We start from the raw sequence: 15,343 nt of genomic DNA on the forward strand, positions 1-15,343 counted from the left end.
TGGAGGAGGGGGTGGGGGGGGGGGTCAGGGAGGTCTCCCCCTGACAAAATTTTAATGTAAATGAATAGATCTACCGGTCCGAGATTCTCCATTGAGAGATATTAAAAACTGGGAAAAACCATGAATTTCGAAGGTTGGGACAAAGACAAAGTCAGTCCGCTGGTCCGATATTCTTCAAACTTACCGGCAAAATTAGCTGAGTTTTTCATCCTTTTTTTTTTCCTTATTAGATGTTTTATATTTAATAGATCTAGCTAGCTAATAAGCTAATGTTATATAATAATAATATGTCACAAAACAGCACTGCTGCTGCGGTTGGAGCAAACAAAAATACACAAGTGGTGTGCCAATCTTTAGGTTCCCTTTGCTAACTTTAGGCTGCACTTTCCAGTACTCATATGACCTTATTGCGTAGCAAGTTCCGTAAAACTCATACTAGGCCTAAAACTAAACTAGACCGTACTGATCATGTCCTTTATTTGATGAGCAAGCGCTTCTCCTTTGGTGCAGGAAAATACGTCAGAACATGAGATCTAGGTCGTTCATGATTGTACATCCAAGAGCTCTTCTCATTCAGAAAATAATAATGTTATCTTGTAAATAAACAGAAACATTACTCAAAGTCATGGTCATCTTCTTTAGAAGTGTTCAATAAGCAACACATGCACAAAGTTCACTTATTATAAGGATTTTATCGGTAATATCTGTATAGATCTAGATCTAGATCTAGACTAAATATGGGAGGGTCAGAAAGTAAAAGCACGGATGTGAAGCACGAACTACTATTCGACGAAGAGGAGAAGAGTCGAGTCAGCTCAGTTTTTGCTTCAATTTCACATGGGAAGAAATCATTCAATAAGGAACAGTTTCTGGTACGAATCTCAAGAAATTCAATTTGTTTTTGTTGTTTGTTCCTTACAGTGCACCAGGATATCGCTGCTGGGGTACCGTGAAATAAATTCATGAATATAAATAGGCCACCTGTATTCTCACCTTGCCTTAAAGCGCAGTTGTTATAGGGGGCAGAGCGGCAGAGGGTGAAGCCTTTTGGCTAAATCACCAGGTGTGCCTTCACCGTGATACCAATGTAAACAAACGTTCCAGCGCTCTTGTTTTGAAAGCGTGCAATTTTTTTTACTGGGAGAGAGAGAGAGAGAGAGAGAGAGAAGGCGTAGCCTGATCTAGCCATCGACCGGCATAGTTCAGCTCGATTAGAAAAGTGAAATTATAGCCGTAGCGTTTTTGCAGACGACCAAATTAGTTTACTTTGGTGCTATTACATCTTGTTTTTCTCTGTTTTTGTCTATTTGATCATCTACACCTATAGAAGTATTCAGAAATTAGGAACAACGGGTCTTGTTTCACACTGGGTGGAATAGCCAACGCTGGCAAGTCTCACCCGGGTTGAGAATAAAAATGCAACTACCTCTCACCCCGGGTGAGAATAGCCACTTTCATTTTTAAAAAAAATAAAAGTCGTTTTTAAAACTAGATTCTTGATCTAGATACTTAGAAGAAATTTTTAACAATTCCGTCTCAGTTCAGAACAGTTCAAGAACATTGTCAAAAAGGCAATGAAGCTGTTCTTGGTACAGACACAACACTCTCAGTGACTCTTGCATCTCATTTTCAGATAAAAGGTGGGGCATAGTGAACGGAAGTCTGTCCTTCTTGAGAAGATGAAGAGATGTGCGAAAAATGTCTTCTTCTTTCAAGTTCAAGTGTAGGCCCAGCCAATACTGAACTGTGATGTCAGTGGGGATGAAATCAATATCTGTGGAACCACTGGATTCTCTTCACTTTTGTCATTACTTTCAGTTTAGAGAGATTGTTCTTTCATGCTTTTTATTTGCTCTTTTAAAAAAAAAATTCATCTTCATCGAGGAGGGCTGCTACACTTACTGGGTTTTTTTTGTTTTAGTGTTTTTTCTCACACCATTGACGGTTGACAGTGTACAGTTTAGAATGTCTTGCCTGTGATAATATTTTTGGAAAGGTTTTTCTCAAATATCTGCCTCTTTCAATAACTGCTTTTGAGCTACAGAGTTGCTTTCTTGTGCCTTCTCTTTAACATTGCCAGCTTGCTAAATCAACTAAACCAGAACAGTCACACAGAATCATCTCTCTTTCTCTCTTCTGGTACTGTGGCTTCATAAGTGGTCAGCAATGTTGACAGTACGCAGGAACTCTATACTCTCTTGTGGGTCCCCGAAAAGTGCTGAATGCTGGTCACTGAAATGTCCCAGCAGAGGTGTGTTGGCACGATAGTTGGTGGGACATTTCAGGAATACGTTGTCTATGTCTCATCCTCCTCTTTGCAGGCTCAACAGGACGAATCTTCGGTTATTCCACCAGTTCTCTTTTGGGAGATAAGTTGGCAGTCTTGTTATCTGAGTGAGACCTCAAGACTGGTATGATGGCGGCTGGACAAATGACAGTTTTGGTTTCACCTCTCTTTACATTTTGTGTGGGTTGACTTGTGGATGACGGCTTTAAGCTGTTGAGAAATTGATTGGCGTGTCAATCTGGGTAAGCGCTGCTACTTCTGTTTTTTAGAGATGCTGTCAGCTTCCTCATTCTGAACTAGTCCAGCGTGGCCCGGAATCCACTGTAAGTGGATGGACCGTTTGAAGCATTGACAGCGGGTGTGCAGATGCTGACAGATTGAGCATGCCACCTTTTCCGATTGGTTGACGGGGCCATATGAGAATCATTATATCACCCTGCTCGAAAGATTGCCTGGTGTATGTAGTGTTAGCATACCCAGCACTGTGTCGAGAGCTACAAGCTCGGCTCTGTGACTGAAAGAATACTGGCCCTGAGGGTACACGATTATCAAATTTGGTATCAGCAGTCTTGATGAGTATTCCGCTGTATCCGTACTCAGTACCACCGTCTTCAGCTGAACCGTCAGTCTAGACTTCTTCATCAGTCAGGGGAAATGATTGAATGATAGCCTCTGCTGCTGCTTTCCTGACTCTAGTTTATCAGCATGCTTCCAGTTGTCGACGAGATCGGCACGAAAAGGTTAGGTTGCATGATGCAGCTCTTCACATGGTTACTTACCCACTACAGTTTCAGCTACAAGGTTTTGCGCATGCTTTCTCCAGCTCGACTTGCCTGTCCGCATGGGCACCGATTTTGTTGTGGAGGCTCTGCGCTGGTTCGTTGTGGGGAGACGCATGGACTTCTCGAGTGAAATAGCGGTAAGGCATCAGCTCTAGATGCCTTAGTTGTAAAATGCCTGCTTCAATGACAATGCTGTCCACACGACTATCCTTTGAGCAGCCTGTGAATCATGCAAGAGTAGATCAGCATTGTCTATACTGTGCTGGAGAAGTGAATAGGCCCAATGGCAGTGACCTCGTGAGACACGTCACTTGCAGTGCTCGTGCTCTTTTTTGTATTAGGTTAACTAGCTTTGCAGAGACAATGGCCTTGAAAAGGAGGTAACACGACAGACATCTCTACTATCTAAGTGTAACTATTCATGGAGTGGAGGCCTGTGGATGTGTGTTATTATATTATTCATCAATGTCTGGCGATGATCAATACATCTGCAGAGGAGAATATTTCTATATATGTTATAAACACAGAGGCAAATAGTACATTGGTGATGCCTTTCTTTGGCTGCAATTGACATATATATATATATATATATATATATATATATATATATATATATATATATATATATATATATATATATATATATATATGTATTTGCATTCTTGTCTCTTTCTTCTGTTTTGCTGTCTTGAAACATTTAAGACGTAATATTTTGTTTATTTGAAGAGTTTCTAGTGTGAAGAATTAGACATGACTCTCAAAATTCTTTTCCGTTTAGAAATATTGAAGAGCATTTTGACTACTTAAATGATAGTTGTCGTTTTTTTAACGAGACAGGGAAGAAATAAAAAATCAGGATTGTGATTTCTTTCACATACTGCTATTTTAGATGAGCCATTTTCTGTTTCATAGTGATACATATCTAAACTTATTATCAGGGAATTGTGGTCTAGATTTACTTGGATTAATAAAGATAGTTTGCTTTGCATTGTTTATTTTTCTTGTGAGATCATGTCTCATTTTTTTTAGTGGACAGTGAATGTAGGGGAACTGAAATTGTTTCTTCCTCAAAGATAACTTACTTTCCCAATGCATCTGAGACTCTGACTCAGACTTTAGCATTCCCCTTGACCCTGAGTCCCAACTGGCGTTCCTGCCTCTTTTTTCAGCATTTTACAAGTACTGTGTTGGACACATTCACCAGTAGTCGCATGTATGACTTGATAGAGGGACCATTGCCGCCTCATCGACAACAGCATCACCAACGACGCCACGCACATCATCAGCACCGTGGCCATGAGATACAACTGCAACATTTTGCATCACATCTGGGCTTACTGCTAAAGGGAAACATCACTGATCTAGCTCATTCATGTATATTTCTGGCTTCAACCACACCTGATTCAGTTTCAGGCCCAAATCTTGTCAAGGTAAGTATCCGTGCTATACTGTATAACAAAATCCAAAAATTAAAATCTTGAGGAGCCCATCCCAATGTAAGCTTGGATACTATACAGTATGTCACTCGAATTTTTTGAAGCGACCAACTGTCCCTATTTTAAAGGGAGTGTCTTATGGAAAGCCATCAAATAACAGCTACAGCCTCCCTCGAACCTCATTCTGTGCTGTTGAGGCATCTGTCTGAGGCTGATGAATAAGGTTTTTGCTTTTTTTTTAATTTTCAAAGGATGGCAGCACATATTATTAAAAACTTGGAATAGAGTATATACAAGGCCAAGCATTTCTGATCTTCCTTTCTTGCTTGTCAATTAATATACACTGCAGTTAGGCTATTGTTCAAATCCACTGATTATAATATATATTTTGACAGTGTTTGTCTTTGCTTTCAAAACCAAATATTTGGTTTACAACAAACTTTTCAGTTGGTGACGAATGTGCTTACCAGCTATGAGCGAGTGCTCCATGCCCACTGCACTGCATACCAGAGCTGGATGTTCGCTGCATCCAAAGGTTCTCATGACAATCTTGCCAACTCATTGTTGAAAGATCTTCTGCATTCAGGTACTCACATCAGTGGCATAACAAATGTACTTGCGTATGAACTTTGAAGAAACTCTTTTGTATCATATTTTTTGGTAGTCTTTTTTTTTTTGTGTGTGTTTTATGGCACTCGCAACTGCATAAAGTCATATGAGCATGCCGGACACACCAAACATTTTCAATTGGCAGGAAATTTTGAATTTTGCTTGTGTGGCGGCTGAGCCTACTCTTATTTAGTAGTATGTAGCTCTCACAATCATGAGTATGCTTCCTTTAGAATGACTCTTACCTTCCACTTTTTTTCATTTAACATTTTTAATGTGTTTAAGTGGAATGTTCGTATTTAGAGATTTGTTAGTTCACTTTTTGTATTTATTGATCAGTCTTTTCATGTTTGTCTCCTTTTGTATGTTGCATTTTACTGATGATTGAAAGAAATGTATCATATATGTCAATAGCAACTGTCAAGAATAGACAAACTCTGTGTAAAACAATGTTCAAGCATAAAGACAGAAACCTATTGATTCTACATTTATAAGGCAGCGTGGTGGAATCAGGCTCTCGTCAAATTTTGGGCATGTAGAGTTATTGGTATAATCTTAAAGCTTGTTCACTTTTCTTTATTTGGTTGAAAAAAATATCCATTTATCTTGAATACAAGGTGAGATATTTGTGAATGAATTTGTGGGGGTTACCCGTTTTTAGAGGTAAAATTAGTGAGAAAATGGCCACCATAGATTAGTTATTTCCATAGCTTAAGAGTCAGTGGTAACTGAAAATTTACATTTTTTGTGCCTTTAATCAATGTTTTTCTGAAAAATCCACACAGAAATGAGTTCTTTAATGGGTATGAAAGGTGTTGAGCCAAAAAACAAAAATTTGATAAAAATTCACAAACCTGCGGAAAAATGCAAGTTTCTTCACTTTGATTATTTTGACGAGAGCCTGATTCCACCACGCTGCCTCTCATTTTTACTTTTGTAGTTTAGTGGAATTAGAGAACTGTTTTGGCACATTTCTGTGCTTCTATTGTAAATCTACACTTACACATTATTTGGAGCTTCTTGGTCCTTCCTTAGAAGTCTTAAGCAGTTTGTTGTTTTCGTTTCTTACTCTGATCTCTGACTTGGCCTTTTCCTGTGTTATTTATGAGTTCACTTTACTTAAACCTAAACCCCGAAGCTTTCCCTCTTTATGGCCCAAGACCATTTAAATCAATTTATTTCATAATGAATAATGACATGAGTCTGACTGCAGAACTTTGATATTTGAAGTGCTATTTATGTGTGCATTAAATAATTTTTATTTTACCTTTCATCTTTCAATATCTGTTTAAGTCAAACGTTTGTGTTTTGTGTTAAAGATGGCAGATCTGTGAGCGGGACTGGCGAAAAAGAGGAAACCTCCAAAATGTTTGATGTGTCTGATATAGAGCAATGGCTGTCTCGCAGTTCCCTCTTCACACAAGTCTTACGTCAAGTGTTTGATGGAGCATTCCAGTTTTATGTGAGTGTTGCCTCAGCCGCCATAGTTTTCCTCCCTTATAAATGAATTTTTAAAAAGTATTTTATTTGTCCTTTGTTAGAACACTTGTCTCACTATAGCATAAATAAGCTAGACATATACAAATCATACAGATTGCATTATGCATTCAAAGTTCTGACATGCTCTCACAAATAGGCACTCCATAAGTACTTAGGGCTTTAGTGCAGTTTCCTTTAAATACTCTGGGTTGTAAAGATGGAGCATTTGCTTCAGTCTCCTCCACATCACCTTCTGTATTACCTGTATTACCTGTCCTGGGCAACAACGTCATTGCACACCGGACAGGTCCATAAGTGCACAGTTCCCCCCAGCACCAAAGCCCGCAAGGTATCCATACTGATTGTTCCAGTGGCTGTCTGATTATGGCGACGTCTTTCCTTTCCAGGTAGTCGTTCCTTTCTTCCTTCTCCCCTCTCTATCCCCATTTCCCGCATCCTAATGATTGCGTGGTGTTCTGCTATCTCCCTTTTTTTTTCATCCTGCAACTTTTCTCCAGGGTCCTCAACACTTCTCCTTTGTCAAATTTCACCTCACCATCAACCACGGCACATCACCTTCTTGGTCCACTTAATAAAGATACCTAAGCATTTTAAAGTGTAAGGAGTCCCAGTTTTGTAAAAAATCCCTTCCCAAAGGTGAAGCTATTTTTGCACTTTTCTGTTGCTCTTTAGGTTAGCTGGTCATGGTACAAGCCTTATTTTTCTATGATTGCACTTGGATAAATAGCAACAGCTACATCACGGAACCACAAACTACTATGACTGCTCATCCTCAACATTTTCTTTTGTTGGCCTTTAACTGTAGTTTCGGTTACCCTCTGAGTTTGTTGGGTACTCTGACACTATTAAAAAGCTATATTTGTTTTTGGGTACATTTATTTGTGAGGATAATGGCATAGCATTTGTCTATTTACATATTGTGTACTTATGTGTGTATATAAAATTTTGTATGAAGTGCTGTGTGTACAAATTTATTTAGCAGAATCTAGTGAAATCTCAATGAATTTCTCTCTGAGGAGGGCAAATAATTTCAACTTATCTGCTCTTATTTTATCTTCTTGTATCCTTGTATCTTATTTCATTTTGTATAGGCGGGTGGTTAACAGGTGCTCCTATGTGGTTTACAACTTCTTTCATATCAAACATTTATCGTCCTGATCTGCCCTCCTTCTTTTATGTATTTGTTGCTCTCTCGTAACGCCTCTAAACTTCAGCACTTTTATGACCTTATTGTGTTGGATGTGTTATAAAACTCTTACTAAAACGAAAACAAAACTTTATGTTGTATCATCGTTTCTTTAATTTTTGCCTACTGTACTTCAGCATGTGGAGCCGCAGGAGATGGTGTTTGCCCCCAAAGTGCCTCACGTGCGGGACACCAACTGGTCACAGTGCCGCACGGTGCTGGACTTCCCTACAGTGCTCTTTCTCAACTTCTCCGTCCCCCCTCTACTGCAAACTCAGTGGAAACTACTGTTCAACAGCACGCTGCATGGAGCTAGCTTCTCACAGCTATTGCAGCGAGTACGCGGCAAGGGGCCAACATATTTGATTGTGAAAGATAAAAATGGCAATGTGTTTGGGGGATTTGCTTCAATTCCCTGGGAAATCAACCCGAAATTTACTGGTAGGTTGTATTCCAAGAGTCAGGAGTAACTAGGGACTAATCATTTTTACTCTGTATTTTCTTTGAATGAAGTGCCTAGTAGGGCCCTCTATAACTTGTGCTTTACCAAACACATAGCGTGTGACAAGTGTAGCTTCAGACCCACACACTTATCATCAAAGTTGTCATAGGTTTTCTTTAACCTTTCACTGTAGTATCTTTTATGTATTCTCCAAATAAGACTGCATTCTGATTTTATGGAAAAAATTGTGTAGATAGATGTAATCCAACGGATAAGCATGCTTTTCTCACTCATCATTCATCATGCACTTTCTTGTTGTAGATAATTGGAACAAATGCAGATATAAAAGCCAGTTGTTGGAGATTCTGCTTCTTTTCTCTCCCACTGTTATTTCTCTGTCTGTCTTAATCTGTCTCTTCTCTAAATGACTTGTGTTTTTGTTGATGTGCGTTTTTTTGTTTTTTTTAACTGAAACAGATAAATAATGTGCATTGTACTTAGTTTCTACCCAGTTTCAAGCTACTGAACAGGTTTCATAGTGATGCTGAGATTATTGAATCTTTTAATGCTTAATTTGACTGTGCTGTATTTTAAAATGTGTTTGTACATTTTATCATCTTGCAGGCCTTCGAAATTCAATGGAAAAAGTATTTGTGTATTGGATCATTTTATATATGCAAATGAAATATCGTCTGTCTATTTTCTTTCAGGGAATGTATCAGTGTTGTAGAATTTATCTTTAAAGACTTCTGATAGATCATAGAATTATATTTTTCTCTGTTACAGGTGACTCTTCTTGTTTCCTGTTCAAAGCCTGCCCTGACTACAGTATATACCGGCCCACTGGTTACAATGAAAACTTTATGTATTTAAACCACCGTGTACAGACACTGCCAAATGGTTTGGTGAGTCTTGACCTTTTTTTCCTTTGTCTTTAGTTTGACTTCTTTATGTTTCTTTCTAGGGCCAGTTTGCCAAAGTAGCCTTGACCTTATCTCTCCTGATACAAACGGGACAGGGGTAGAGCCACTGGGTAAATATTAGACCGCATGGATCGGCAGCCGTACCAAGGGACTGACAGTGCAAAGGCAAAGGACGAAGTAGATCAACTTCTTCAACCAATGTTGATTCTTTTTACGGGGAAAACTTTAATGTGCTGAACCCTAGGGCCAAGGACCCGGTTTACTGGCTGCGCCTAGTGTAAAGTGTAAAGTCGGAAAAAAATACTAAATCAACTTCAATCGCAGCAATATGTCACTCACAATTTTTTTAGTCATTACATGGACTAGTGCCTTTTACAGAATCTGAAAATAGTTGATAGTCTGTGAGATATTGCCATTTGAAAAATAAAAAGTAGTTCGAATGAAAGACTAAGACTCGTTCTCATTTCCCGCTTAGTTACTACGTGCTAAGTTATTTTCAATTGTAGGTCAAGAAAGCAACATTTTCGCTTGTAAAAATCTGTTTCTTATAAAGAAATAGCCAGGAGTCACTTATAAAATATAGTCTGTTCTTATTTGATTTGTGTTTACGTTATGAAGCAGTAGCAATTTTCATTCTGATGCTGTCGGGTTCAGGGCTCAGCAAAGAAGTGCACAACCCGACTATCTTGGGCTCAGGGCTGAGTGAGTTAAACTAGAATTTTCAATGAAAGTTATTATTAAATGTGTTATAACAAGTTTAGGAAGGTTTATGCACATAAAATTTGTAAAATTCCTTTGTCCCAAACTTCTTTAGCTAAGTCTGAAAGTGTAGAGATACACTACTGACACACTCTCCCAGAACTCTCCGTTCAATGAACTGCAGAGATGAATGCGTTATACATTACAGAGTTGCTTGCTCAGTGACCTGCTAAAGTAGATCTAACATCAGCAGGCTTAAGAGTAGACATTTTGCCCTTATTTCTTTCTCAACTGCTCCCATTCTTCCATCTACGTATCCCTCTCATGATGGTTGATAGGCATCGTCATATCGTCTGCTCTTTCCACTTCAATACGTTTTTACTGATATCCCAGTCTGCTTCTGGTAAAACGTGGCCATTGTGCTGAGTTGTTGTAAACTTCTACTTGTTTCTCACTCAGCTCAATATCCCTCTATTTGACTTTGAGTTTGAATCTAAGAAGGTAACTTTTTATGCTTGTCAGATTAACTTGTCGCACACTTAAACTTATTCTCCCCCTCCAAACACATACAAGAACACACCTACACATGCATGTGCACAGGTGTGCACGTTCACACACATGTGTGTAAATTCTCTCACACACACATGCAGACAAGTGTATATAAATACTCATAGGCATATTGAAAATGCACATCTTTGTCTTTTCCAGGCCCTTTTTTGTTTTGTTTTAAAGAGTGATATTCAGTGATAGCTCAATAACAACAGCTCGAGCCCACATTCTCCTTTTAGTTTTTACCTCACTGAAGACTGAAGGATTTTACTAGTGTACAAGCACTGAAGACTGAAGATTTTGATTTTTTTTAAAAAGTGTATATAAAATCTGAACCTTTCAACCAACTGCAATGCCCTTTTGACGCAATAAAGAACAACACAAGAACGATAAACGTACAAAAGTACAAGTTGTCAGGATTTTTTTTTTAAAGGTATAAAATTCAATGTTAAAAAGATTTATGAATAAGAAAATAAATGACGCTCACTGCAATTTACAACACAAGCAGTCTTACCGATCACCCAACTAAAAATCCTCTAGATCAAAAAGTGAACGACCGACTTCCTGATAATGTTTTGTGGAAAGAAACAAACGGCTTCGCATTTGTCTAAGAAGGATCCTATGCTTTTAGTGGCTTTTATTTAGACGCTATTTAATAATATAGCGATAATGGCGATTCCACAGGAAACCTCTCACAGAACTGATGGTCCATCCTGTGTTTTTAATGGGAAACGTCTTCAGTGAGTTAATCTGTCATTCTTTCCCTTCCATCTGTCATATTGTCTTAATCATTCTATCTAGTTGTTTGTGTTCATCTTCTTATGTTCTTCTCGTTCATAGGGCATGGGAGGACAGTTGGAGTATTTTGGCTTATGGATAGACCAGGAATTTGACATTGGTCACAGTAAAGCTGGCGCTAAAGGTTGTACGACATACGGTAGCCCTCAACTTTCTGGCGATGCTGAATTTCAAGTGGATTGCCTTGAGGTCTGGGCCATAGGAAAAGAGAAGCGGAAAGATGGGGAGGAGGATGAGGATGAGGAAGAAGACACTGCTGACAACGCTAAGGTTAGCCCATATCTTTTTGTCCAGGAGGTTATTTCATTTTGTTTGAATGGTTGTACCAACAGTTTCTCCTGGTTTGACCCAACCCATTTCCCCTCAGCAATTTAAAGGTCAACCCTCTCCTTGAAAACTGATATCATGAAGACGTATGATTGTTCATAGAGTTTTCACAGAAAGTATAAGCTTTCTCTTAATAATGACCACGTCCTTCTGTGTGTGTTTGTTACTTTTGTGTGAAATTATGTCCCTGAAATTGAAAAACTGATCTTATAATAAACATTTCAGTACGAATTTTGATAGTTTTTGTCTGAGGAAAGGGTACTTTAACCTGTTTTACTCCTTAACCCTTTGAACACATAAATAATATGACTGGTATACCAGTCCTGGAAATTTCTCTCAGTACTGTATAAGGCTTGTGCACCTTGGGCTAACCGTGATAACAACAACAAAAGAGATGTTGAAACAGTTAATTATATTTCTTTTTCTTTTTCTCTTTTAGGGCGGCGAGAAAAGCATCCTGGACAAGATGAGTTCGGAAGACAAGGCTATCCTTGAAATGGTAGACCGGGGCACTATCAGTGATGCTATGCGAGAAGAGCCGATCGTTGAGGAGACTGCTGCTCACAAAAGCATTATCTCCCCGTTTTGATCTTTGAAATTATGAAGTTAATTCGTTCTTTGAAACTTTAAATGAGAGACTGTGTTAACGGTTGAAATAATGGTGTTTTTTTTAATGCGGAAAAAGTGTTCTATTGTAGTATTTTACATTTTCTGTCTCACTCAGAGAGAAATTTTTTTTTTCAGATATACAGCTTGTACCCTCTTTTCTGGTATGCATTAGCCTTACTACTGTTGTCTTAGTGAACATTTGCTCAGTTCTTCTTTGATGTAACACTAAGCCAGTTAATGAAATTTTCACTGGTTAGTGTGCTTACATGGTCACAAAGTGGATGGGCCTCTCAGGATGTCTAACAGACCGAGACAGAACAAGAGTATGTATTGGCATCAACAAAATATCATCCACAACAATTATAGACACAGTCAAAGTCAAATTACAAAAGCGAAAGTTAACAGTCACAGCAGAATATCTTGTTATAGCCATGTCTTGCTATTGCTGGAGTCGAAAAGGGATGCCTCTCTGAGGAAATAGCATGTGCCTAGACTGCAGATAGAACATTTCCATATTTGAATAATTTGAGCATTTGTCCGTTACCCTGTACACATTACAGAAAGATTTCCACTTTTCAATAATTTGAGCATTTTTCTATTACCATTTCCGGTGTAGGCGGCAAAAAATTTAGCCAAATCCTTATTTGATCTGGTTTGATCCATTTGAGGGATAGAGCTGGCCAGGGCACATTATATCAAATTGACTTCTACTTTGCTTAATTAAATTTGACCCAAAATTTATTGGGACCTATCACCTTCGAAACGCAAATAAAAGTTCTAATCATTGTATTGTGTTGTAGTTTTTTTTTATTGGTTGTTTTCATTAAACACCAAAATGAAATGTGTTTCATGCTTGAACGTAGAGGACTTTATCAAATTGTGCCAAAACGAATGTTTTTTGCCCCCCCCCCCCCCCCCCCACCCCCACTGCCCAAGAGAAAACCTGGCTGCCCTCAAATGTATCACTCCGTATCTAAAGAAAATTTGATGAAATTGTCTGCTGGGTGATATTTTTTCAATCAGCTGTCTCAATTAGAGACACTTTGATCTCAAGCCTGTTGTCCTTTCTTTTTCATATATAGTATAGTTGCCCTATTAAAATGTGATTGAGAACACTGACCTTCACTTAAAACATGTAAAATGCATTTATTGATCAGCAGCTGATGACCAGACTATTATCCAAGCTCCAGCTAAAATCTGCCATAATGTGAGGCTGCATGAGCCCACTACTCACCGTACCCACCTTCACTGCCTACGTAGCATGTGTTTTCATACGATAACAGTGGGCAAGCTCGAGCTTTCGTCTCTCAACATAATGCAGGTGGAGAGTAAAATGCAGTGAAATGGGAGTGTGTGTGCATGAGTTGGAGATTGTTTCTGTATTTATTGATGGGCTGTTTGATTTGTTAGGTAAGAAAAGAAGAGTCACAGTGCTTGAACACACTACAATAGTTGCTTACACATCATTCCAGCAAACAAATGAAGGATTTGGTATGGTTTGATGAATGGGTCACGATGTGTTCATTACCTATTTTTCAAGTGTCATTGAATTACAATTCTCTCGCTATTACCAATATTTTTTGGTGAGAGTCTCATTCTTCCATTATTTCTCTTGTTTATAAAGAGAGGAAAAAATGAATACCAAGGATGGTCTCTATTATCTCAATTTCTCATTCCATCTTGGTGTTATGTGGATCCAAGTATAGTGTTTTAGCCCAGCTGTTCATTATATTGAATATTTTTGCATTTGCTAACAGTATTTGGGTATAAGTGTTGAAATTTTCACAACCGGTCTTTTATGTCCACTGTTCTCCAACTGGGTTTTGACTATCAAACTCATATGTGATGACCAATCCCATTTCCTTTTAGGATAATACAATGACCCTCTCATCTGCTAACAGCATAAGTGTATTCATAAAGTTGCTGTCCATCATGCTTTGAATTCATTATATATTCTGTATTTTTCTGTGATAATCCTTGGACACATGGGACTACACAGTATCTTTGCTTCGAGCTGTGAACATTTGCAATGACTGGCCATCTCTTGTCAAGATTTGGTTTCTACATTCATTTTTTTAGTTTATTATATTTTTGGATAATTAAAAAGAAGACTCTGTATGATCCTCCTTTTACTTTGTCCATGACTTTTTATGTGCCCAGAGAGACAGATTTATTACCATCTTTCCAGAGGTCTGGATTTGTCAAAGCTCACGTGTCAGCTTGCGAAAGGGTCTTTATAAGGGTTGAAAAATACAAGTAAAGCAACGCTTTCACAGTGGACTCTCCAGATGTAAATATATACGAAGGCTGTCAGAAAAGTCAGTAAAATAGATTTATCTTTCAAAATAATTGCTCTTTTTGCAACTTGTAAATGGTGTTCTTAAGTCAATACATCCAGCTTGTTGTTGCTAAAAAGAATTTTTGTTCCCTGGAACATCTGTGAATTATGTTATTGAGTTATGTGCAAGTTTTATTCAGATGCAGAAAAAATTATTGTTCTTGCTGTGGTAATTTTCCTCTTATTTTTTGGACAGCCCAGGTATATACTTGCATGTAGTATGTTCAGTGCATACTTGGCTGCAAAAGACATTTTCTGAGCCGTCATGGAATAAATTTGTAGAACATGTCCTATGTCTCAGATCTGTGAAAATTTGCTGATATGAAAAGTTAAAGTTTCATCAAAGAGTAAAGGAGGTATTCAAAATGATTAGAATTCTCTGTGAATAGATTTTCTTTTTGTTTGAAAGATGTGGCCGTCTTGGGATTCTGTGAATTGCTGTAGAAAAGACTCTAATCATGTGCCTTCAACATTTCGTATTGCTTCGCTATAATTCAGAATGCTAAAAAATGTGTAAACAGGTCAGTCATGTGTGTGGATATAGACATAGACATTCACTGTGGGCACGGACAAGATATGTGTACGCAAAAAGAAAAAGAGTTTGGCTAATGTGTTCATGTTGAAAAGAATATTTTAGCTGCATTATGATCTTTTCTAGACATTCAGGTTTACTGAGAAAAATTAATATTATCATAACATCCTAGGTCTTTGCTGTTGTGTTATGTTGTTAAATACATATGTTATTAGGTAATTTTCTGTCTAATGTGAAGAATATGTCAGTATGTTTAAGTCTTTGAAAATGTTCAAATTAATGACATTTCGAGACAACATTTTTAAGTTTTGGTTCTGGTGTGGTCT

At 38.1% G+C, this 15,343-nt stretch overlaps 1 protein-coding gene across 1 annotated transcript; it reads left to right on the forward strand.

Moving 5' to 3' along the window:
* Positions 1-582: 582 nt before the first annotated feature.
* On the forward strand, positions 583-12,934 carry LOC101861448 (MTOR-associated protein MEAK7). The gene is made up of 8 exons (XM_005102808.3): positions 583-872; positions 4,239-4,499; positions 4,953-5,091; positions 6,434-6,576; positions 7,938-8,241; positions 9,029-9,147; positions 11,254-11,481; positions 11,978-12,934. Exons 1-8 carry the CDS (start codon positions 738-740, stop codon positions 12,125-12,127), a joined length of 1,479 nt encoding a protein of 492 aa, XP_005102865.1. The 5' UTR covers positions 583-737; the 3' UTR covers positions 12,128-12,934.
* The last annotated feature ends 2,409 nt before the right edge of the window (positions 12,935-15,343 follow it).

Source organism: Aplysia californica, unplaced genomic scaffold (genome assembly GCF_000002075.1).
Source record: "Aplysia californica isolate F4 #8 unplaced genomic scaffold, AplCal3.0 scaffold00343, whole genome shotgun sequence".
Classification (NCBI taxonomy): domain Eukaryota; kingdom Metazoa; phylum Mollusca; class Gastropoda; order Aplysiida; family Aplysiidae; genus Aplysia; species Aplysia californica.

Excerpts from the sequence above, each read along its gene's own strand:
- LOC101861448 (XM_005102808.3), top strand. The coding sequence starts at position 738 with ATGGGAGGGTCAGAAAGTAAAAGCACGGATGTGAAGCACGAACTACTA. Across the intron at positions 6,577-7,937 it reads ATGGAGCATTCCAGTTTTAT|CATGTGGAGCCGCAGGAGAT; the intron begins GTGAGTGTTGCC and ends ACTGTACTTCAG. Across the intron at positions 11,482-11,977 it reads ACACTGCTGACAACGCTAAG|GGCGGCGAGAAAAGCATCCT; the intron begins GTTAGCCCATAT and ends TTTCTCTTTTAG.